This window comes from Pogoniulus pusillus, chromosome 14, assembly GCF_015220805.1.
Source record: "Pogoniulus pusillus isolate bPogPus1 chromosome 14, bPogPus1.pri, whole genome shotgun sequence".
In the NCBI taxonomy this organism is placed as follows: domain Eukaryota; kingdom Metazoa; phylum Chordata; class Aves; order Piciformes; family Lybiidae; genus Pogoniulus; species Pogoniulus pusillus.
The window spans coordinates 1,526,495-1,535,160 of NC_087277.1; the positions used below are offsets into that span (position 1 = coordinate 1,526,495).

Here is an 8,666-nt window from a genome sequence, read left to right on the forward strand (position 1 = left end):
AGTCCAGCACCCTACCCTCTCACCTGGAGAATGGAGGCCTCAGAGCCCATTTCCACACCAGCACTGCTGTTCCAACTGGCCCAGAAAACCTAAACCATCTATGATTCCATGAAGAAAAGCAGGGAGGAGGAAGAGTGGGGAGAAATAAAAATCCCACAGCAAAAAAATCCCCCCCTCAAAATCACAACAAAGCAGACTCAAGAATAGAAAGCAGAGAATTAATTCCACTCCTGTGTGCTTTAGAGAGCTTTTAAAAAGTACCAAATACCTCCCAGTCTGGAAAAGAGGAGGCTGCCAGGTGACCTTATTGTGGCCTTTCAGGATCTGAAGTGGGCCTACAACAAAGCTGGGGAGGGACATTTTAGCCTCTCAGGTAGTGACAGGACTGGGGGGAATGGAGCAAGGTGGAGGTGGAGAGGGTCAGCTGGGCCGGGAGAAGGAAGTTGTTGACCGTGAGAGTAGTGAGAGGCTGGAATGGGTTGTCCACGGAAGTAGTTGAGGCCCCACGGCTGGAGGTGTTTGAGGCCAGGCTGGCTGAGGCTGTGTGCAGCCTGCTCTAGGGTAGGGTGTCCCTGGGCATGGCAGGGGGGTTGGAACTGGCTGACCCTTGTGGTGGCTTCCAACCCTGACTGATTCTGTGACTATGGTTAAGAGTGTTTCCTTAGGCAGGAGAAGTAATGACAGAGACTGTATTTTGAGGTTATTTCCTCTGCAGAGCATTAAGGTCTGCCAGAAAGACACAAAAGAGAGGTATGTATTAAAGAAAATGGGTTTTACTGTAAACAAAGTATAAAGTACAACGTAAGAAATGTGCAAATCTTTAAAGTAGTCACAAAAAGCTAATACACTGTTTTCAAACTCTTCACCTTCTGTGTCCTCCACATAGTATGATAAAATAGAAATAGTGAAAGCTGCTGCATTATTTGTCACAAAAGCTATAGTTGAGATCCTAGGCCGGTGCCTTTACTGCCTCGTTTCACCTGTCAAATCACAACTTCCTAATTTAACACCATACATTACAAAAGAAATCCTGTTCATTTTCAGCATAAACCATCTGTCCATGAATAACATGATCAAGAAGCCTAAGAGTCTTGGGTTTCTTCCCTAACCAACCCGAGTAGTCTACAGTTACAATTCTTTTCTCTTAAAAGTGCACTGTACCTGCTCCTGACCAAGGCTGTGGTACAGTTGTGAGAAGGTAGAAAGGAAACCATAAGCAACACAAAAGCAGAAGTGCCATAAGATGTCCCAGGATAACCAACTGTAATGATCACAAAGATTGCCAAAGAAGCTGGGAAAATATTACAAAGCTAACGAGGATTCAGAAATGTTCTGACCCCTGCAGCTGCCCTCGTGCTGCCCCTGGACACCCACCCCAAGCCCCCTCTGGATAACATTATAAAGCTGGGTGTATTAAATGCCCCATGCAGGAGGACAGGTCCAAAATCACCAGGAGTCTGGTACCAAAGCATCACTTAAGATGGGGCTGGAGAATGGAAAGGAAGATTCCTACCTAGAAAAGGTGGCAGAAGTAGGAAAACCAATTTGGATTATTTGATGCAGGTGCATTCTGGCCATTCGAGCCTGTGCCCATACACTGCCTCTGCCTAGTCTGGGCTGTGCTGCAGACTGACAACAACTGACAGTCAAAAGGGGAGTTGGTCTCAAGCATCAGCAGCCAACTGCAGCAACACTCCCGTGTGACTGCCATATATGAGTAATCTGCAGAATTCAGAACTGGCATGAGGTGTGCTGCTCTGCCCTGCAGCTTCCCCTTTCCCTCTCTCCCTACCAGTGCAAAAGACACCCGCTATCCCAGTCAGTCACCGCTTCTCCCAGCAAGCTGCTTTGTGACCAAGCGCAGACCGCCTTTGCCTCTCTGCTGCGCTGCCGTCAGCAGCCGGTGCAGGAGAGCCACAGCCAGGAGGAAAAAGCCTTTTCCCCGCTGGCAATGCCCCAGCAACAACAGTTAATTGCACCGCCTTCGGAGCCAGCCCCCTCAGTGGGTGATGTCGTTCAGCTTGCTGACTTCCATCTGCCAGTTCGGCAGCTTCTTGGCCGACAGGTGGCGCCGTGCGTGCTTCGTTAGGTGATCGCTCCGCATGAAGCGCCGCTCGCACATCGGGCAGGCGAACTTCTTCTCGCCGGTGTGCGTCCTGCGGTGCCGCGACAGTTCATCAGACCGGGCAAACCTCCTCTCGCAGCCCTTCCAGCTACAGCTAAACGGCTTTTCTCCTAAAGGGCAAACAAATCACAAAGGAAGAAACACAGTGAGTACCAACTGAGCAACAAACACTGCTGCCCTGACTGGCAGGATTTGACCTTTTCAAAAGGTAGTTGCTAATGGGACAGACGAGCCAAAAATCTACGCAGATACTAGCTCTCTTCATGCAAGTGAAACGGGAACAGTTGTTTATGTACTGCTATGTTAAACAGGCAAACTCACTATCCTCATGGCTAAGTAATGGAAACGGTTAACAATTGTCTGGAAGCAAATAGTTTGAGCTGCTCTCTATACTTCAAGGCAGTCCATTTTAACTCTCAGCTCCACGTGAATTCCAGATCACGATGACTTAGCACACCCAGAATCAGCCCCAGCAACACAGCCTGTAGTAACGTTTTATGTAACACAGCCCTGGGAGCACACCACGAGCCTACATGAAAATAGATGTGACTGGTTTTGCTACTGCAATTAAGAGCTGAGGCATGGAGAAGACTAATACAATCAAGGAAGAATAGTTTGGCAAGGACCCTTATGTTCTTCCACAGAAAAATCTCTAAGTTTTACCCACTTCTGACAAAAGCATTCTTGTGGAGAAACCCAATAAGGCTTCTTTAACCCTGGAAAAGCTCTACCTTGGGTGAGGCCTCGCTCCCACACTGTTAAGAAGCATTATTGAATGCCTTCTGACGTGAAGCAAGGCCAGGACAAACGAAGTGCTGAGTCAACTTCCCCCCCAAGAGATTTCCCGTCAGAGATCAGGCAACATTATAACGCAAGCTGGCAAAGAAAGCACTTCACTGCTGCCCTACAGTTTGTTCTGTGAACAAATCCGGCCACCACAGAACCCTCCTAACTTCTGTACGTGGCCAGAATGTCCTACTTTAACTTTTAACATGCGGCACCAGTGACTGACCTGTGTGTGTTCTGATGTGAGCCTTCAAATGGGAGCTCTTGAAGTATGTCTTCCCACATCCTGGGTAGCTGCAAATGTGACTTCTTATCCTTGAAGAATCAACCGGAGAAGTGGTTTTTGCTGCAGAAGGTACGAAGCCAGGGGCAGGGGCAATGGGAGACAGTCTTGTGCCATTTGGACTAATAATGGGAGCCTTTGTGCTCTGCACAACCGGCTGGGGCACAACAAACATAACAGCACCCTTGGGAACCTGAGTGCCCATGAAAACCATGGGCTGACACAGAGCTGGCTGCTGGTTTGGCGTGGTGTTGGGTACCACGGCCGTCACAACGTTGTTGTTTGTGGGCACTGGGACCATCTGGCAAATCACTGGCACGGGAGGAGCTCCACTGCCTTGACTGGAGCAAGGTGGTGTCACCACTGCCGCCTGCTGCACCAGCCCGGGGACAGGCTGCTGCGTGCCGACTGAGGGCTTTGCCGCAGGCACCAGACCAACAGCAGCTTCTGTGGTTTTGCCTTCTGCCACCAGCGGCTCAATGCTCTCATCACCGGCTTTGCTTGGTGCCACGGCAGCACACACCAAACGTTCTGCTTCGGCACTGTGTTTGCCGCTGGCTTCCCTCGCAGCACTGTCCTGGTACTTCAGCACGCTGGCCGTTCTCACCGGGCAGGTTTTGCGACTGCACAGCTGGGCATCGGCCGTGTGCCGGATAACGCTGGTGGCTTGAGCTTTCAGAGGCCCGCCTGCTGGAGGCCTCTCCGCCTCTCTTCGAGGTATGGCTGGAGTAGGCTTGGCAGCCTCAGCCAGTGACCTGCCGAGCGCTACAGCAGGTGCCGATGCCCCTGGATGCGACATCTCGAAGTCAGAAGGGCTGTAGGGAGGGGTCAGGCACTGCGCAGGGGAGAGAGACACGGTAAGGGGGTCGCATTACTAACACATTGCCACACTACACCTCAAAAACCCACCACGATCACATACAAAGGGAAGAACTTACAAATGCTGGTATTGCAGGGAAGTCTGCTGCTCCAGGAATCAAAGCCTCATCGCTCTCTTCTGACATGTCAGACGCTGGAGTTATAGGCCTCATTTCTGCATGTTTTCTGAAGTCTGATTTCCAGTTGCAGCTCATAGAAATAAGGGCTTCTACAGCCTCATAATCACTTGTTTCAGGAGTACTGTTCCAGAAACACCTAGAATCTCTTTGCTTCTCAGTCATCATCTCCATCTCTTCCTTCTGTTTCTGTTTACAGGGAAACAAAGGAAACATTAAACCTGTTGTTGAGTATTTTACTTATCAGAAGCATTATAAACATTATATCTTTGCTTATTTTTATAAGCAAAGAAACCTGTGCACTTGGTCACTTGGGGGGATGCCTACATGCATTTCCTGCCCCTCTTGTTTACATAATACCTTTAGGAAGTTGTTAGCAAGAGGATCAGGCCATCTGGTGAAGATTATGCATCTTCTTGAGACAAAACTACTCTCCCCAAACCTTGACCAACAGTTTAAAGTTATTCTACGTTGCAAGTGTTGCGTCTGAAAGCCTAGCAAAAATCTTCAGCCGAAAAACCCGCCCCTAAACACCTTCCTCCCCCATCCAATTTTGCTTCAAGATAAGCCTCCAGCATTGTGCATGCAAACGACCACACCGGGAGCGATGCGCACCCTCTTCAAAAAAGTTATTAGCAACCAAAACCGTTCCAGAGCATGCTCAGCCCCTCTCACACACACATCCATGCACGGCAGATCACCAGCTCCCACCGAAATAGTCACTCTCTGTCCAATCACCACACGGAACCAACCCACGCAGAAAGCCTCCTCCTAAGCCGTGTGTTCCACCACCACTCCCAGCCGCGCCTGCACGTCTGAGGCCGTGCCGGCGCTGCGGGCGAATTACACGCGCGTCCCCCCCACGCCCCCGCTACTACACACACCCGCCCCGACGGGACGCTGTGGGTGGAAAAGCTGCGGGGGCCACCAGAGTCACAGAGAAGACGATTCTCTTTGAGGAGGAGAGCCCGGCCACCTCAGGGCGGCGGCGGGAAGGCAGCGGCAGCAGCTGTCGGCAGCGGCAGCCCCGGGCGCAGCGACCCGAGGATGCCCCCCGGGGCCTGGGCCCGCCAAGCCTGGGCACGCGCCACCCTCACCTCAGGGCACCCCGCGGGCCGCACTGCCCCCCCCGCGCTCCCCCATTGGCTGCCGGCGCCGCGACGCCGCTGATTGGCCGGCGCGGCCCGAGGCGCGGCCCGGGGCGGGGCATGTGAACAAAGCGTGATCAGCGCGCGCTGGGCGGCGTGGCTGCCGCTGCGCGCGACCTTTCCCCCAGTTCCCCGCGCGGCGGCGGCCCCCGCCCTGCGCCCGGCGGCAGCCGGCAGGAAGGGAGCTCGCCACAGCGCCGCGGGCAGCGCCGCGCCCCGGCCCGCCTCCGGGGGAGCTGCACCGCCTCGCCCTGCCTCGCCTCGCAGCGGGTGGGGGGCCGGGCGAGGGTCAGTGCCGCCACACCCGGCGCCTCCCGCCGCGAGGGAAGCGAAGAGGCGTCCCCCTGGGGAACGGGCTCCACGGCTCGCTTGGCTCTGCTAGCGCCCGGCGCTGAAATGGTGCGGCTGACTCTTCCCTGAAGCAGCAGCAGCAGCAGCAGCACCCCGCTTCCCGGCCTCCGCACCGCCCACCCCCGCCTGGCGGCGGGCCCCGCCTGCTCCCGCCGCGCCGGGATCCCCTCAGCTCCCTTCTCCCCGCCGCCGCCGCCTGCACATGTAGCTGCGAAGCCTGTCGCCCACGCCGCTTCCCCGCGCCGGGCGCGCCCGGGCGGGCACACACGCACATAGGTTGCACGTCGCCGGCTCGGCGGAGCCAGCAGGTTTCCCGGCAGCTCCTCTCCCTCCCCGCCTGCGGCTTTCCTCACCCGTCTGCTTCATAAGCTCTCCCCGTGGGAGCTTCTCCTGCACCTTTCCCTCGCCCCACAGGTCACCCAGTAGCTCAGGTGCCCACGACTCGGTTCAGTCCCTCCAGCCGCTGCCTCGGTACGATCTCCTGCCGCTGCCCGCGGTCTCCCCTCTCACGGACCGCTCGGAATCCCCCTGTCGCGCCATCCTCGGGCGGCACCTTCTCCCACCTCGAGGCACCCTTCCCCTTACCGCCTCGCACACCCCCGGAGGTGCCCTGGCCATCCTCCGCCCCAGGCGGGGCAGCCACTCACCGGCGGGCTGGAGCCGAGCCTACCCGGAGCCGTCGCCACCGCCGCTCTCCGCCCGCTGCCTTTATTTTCCTCTTTTTGTTCACCGCTCCCCATTCAGGTGGCGGATCCCCCAGCCCCGCGCGCGGGCGGGGCGGGGGGGAGGCGGGGCTCCCGGCGGCGCGCCGCCAATCGCCGGCAAAGGTGTGTGAGGCAGCGGCCAATGGGCGCCCGGCACCCGCGCGTGATCGGCGGCTGCCCCGCGGCGTGGCCAGTGTGTCAGCGCGGCGTGCGCGCGGTGAGTCCCCGCCGCCGGCTGAGTCAGGGCCCCCCCCCTGCTCCCCGCCCCCCCCCCCGCCTCCGGCCGGGAGCCGCGCGGGCGGCCGGCGCTCCTCGCGCATGAGGTCACGCGGCGCGGGGGGGTGGGGGGAGGGGAGTGGGCGCAGCTTCCCCGGCGCGGCCCCAGCCCGTCCGCCCCTGCCCGCCGAGCCCGGGCGGAGCGGCGGCGCCGGCCTCACGCCTTTCTGGGTCCCCTCCTCCCGCGGGGGAAATCGGCGTGGCTGGGCGTGCCTGGCTACCGGGCGGATATGTCTTGGCATCGTGTCCGGACCCACGCCGGGTGGAGGCCCACGCAGCCGGGCCCGCGTAGGGGTGGGTTGCTGCCACGCGTCGGGATCGCCCCGGGTTTGCAGGCCGCTGCCGCCTGGAGCGGTCCGTCAAGGCCGGTTGGGCACCCCGGCTGGGTCCCTAGCCCCCAGTGGGGAGCCCTGTGGCTGCCAGGAGCTCCGAGGGAAAACCCCAGGCCAACGGGGCCAGCGGGCACGTCGCCTCTGCCGGGCGGAGAGCGGTGCGCAGCTGTAAAGGAGGCAGCCTGTGCAAGCCGCGCTGCCGGCAGCCCCTGGGCTCCCTCGCCCTGCTTTGCCGGCAGCTGCCGTCCAGCCAGCCTGGGTAACGGCTGCTAGTTAGCGGGGTCGCAGCTAATTGCCTTACGCTGCAGCCTGCGGCGCTCCAGAAGGGCGGAGAGCTGCTTGGTAGATCCTCCTGGATGCAGCATTTCAGGCAGATTGTTGTTGTCAGAAAGATTTAATAAAAACAGAAAAGGTGCTGGTGGTGTCAGCACCTGAAAAGCTGCTGCTGTGGAGTGCTGCTTGTGCCAGAGTGCTGATAGCCTTAGAAATGCTGCTGGTGTTTTGTTACGGCTCAGTTCCATTTCTATTTATTCAGCTTCACTTCAGAGGTCTCCCCTCTTCCTCTGCAGTCTAACCTCGTTTGCTCAGAGCGTTTAACTGCCTTCTTATTTTCTCTTCTATGTCTTCCTGCCTTTCCCAGCGGTGTCATAGTCCGGTATTTTGTTCTGCTTAACCCTTCCCCTTCTCATCTGATCGCAGCTGATAAAAGGCGTCCTGCCACAACAACCTCAAACAGCGCTACAGGCTGGGGACAGAGTGGCTGAGAGCAGCCAGGCAGTGAGGGACCTGGGGGTGCTGGGAGAGAGGAGCTGAGGCTGAGGCAGCAGAGTGCCCAGGTGGGCAGCAGAGCCAATGGCATCCTGGGCTGGCTCAGGAGCAGTGTGGGCAGCAGGACAAGGGAGGTTCTTCTGCCCCTGTGCTCAGCACTGCTCAGGCCACACCTTGAGTGCTGTGTCCAGTTCTGGGCCCCTCAATTGCAGAGAGATGTTGAGGTGCTGGAAGGTGTTTGGAGAAGGGCAGCAAGGCTGGGGAGGGGCCTGGAGCACAGCCCTGTGAGGAGAGGCTGAGGAAGCTGGGGGTGTGCAGCCTGCAGCAGAGGAGGCTCAGGGCAGAGCTCATTGCTGTCTGTGGCTACCTGAGGGGAGGCTGTAGCCAGGTGGGGTTGGGCTCTGCTGCCAGGCACCCAGCAACAGAAGAAGGGGACACAGCCTCAAGCTGTGCCAGAGCAGGTCTAGGCTGGCTGTTAGGAGGAAGCTGTTGGCAGAGAGAGTGATTGGCATTGGAATGGGCTGCCCAGGGAGGTGGTGGAGTGTCCGTGGCTGGAGGTGTTGAAGCCAAGCCTGGCTGGGGCACTTAGTGCCATGGTCTGGTTGGTTGGCCAGGGCTGGGTGCTAGGTTGGGCTGGGTGAGCTTGGAGCTCTCTTCCAACCTGCTTGATTCTATGATTCTGTGACAGCAGGTTGTATGGAAACCTCCCAGACTGTTTAATTACATCTGAAACTGTGTGTGGGGAAACAACACCAAGCCAAAAGGAAGGAATAGCAAGTGGGCAGTTTCTGCGGCCGAAAGGGAGAATGAGGCTGTAAGAATCACCAAACATGTGCCCAGAGTACGCTTACCATCTAAACCGGTTCTTAACCAGTTGAAAGACTTGTGTGCTGCCAGA

At 57.4% G+C, this 8,666-nt stretch overlaps 1 protein-coding gene across 2 annotated transcripts; it reads right to left on the reverse strand.

Moving 5' to 3' along the window:
• Nucleotides 1-755: 755 nt before the first annotated feature.
• KLF10 (KLF transcription factor 10) lies at nucleotides 756-6,722 on the reverse strand. Of its 2 annotated transcripts, none has more exons than XM_064154057.1 (4): nucleotides 6,336-6,722; nucleotides 4,133-4,378; nucleotides 3,138-4,029; nucleotides 756-2,235 (listed from the first exon to the last, which is right to left on the reverse strand). In XM_064154057.1, the coding sequence occupies exons 1-4, from the start codon at nucleotides 6,426-6,428 to the stop codon at nucleotides 2,000-2,002; spliced, it is 1,467 nt and encodes a 488-aa protein (XP_064010127.1). In that variant the 5' UTR covers nucleotides 6,429-6,722; the 3' UTR covers nucleotides 756-1,999. The 2 variants fall into 2 exon arrangements, with proteins under 2 accessions (XP_064010127.1, XP_064010128.1); XM_064154058.1 differs by lacking the exon at nucleotides 6,336-6,722 and adding an exon at nucleotides 5,074-5,249.
• Nucleotides 6,723-8,666: the final 1,944 nt, after the last annotated feature.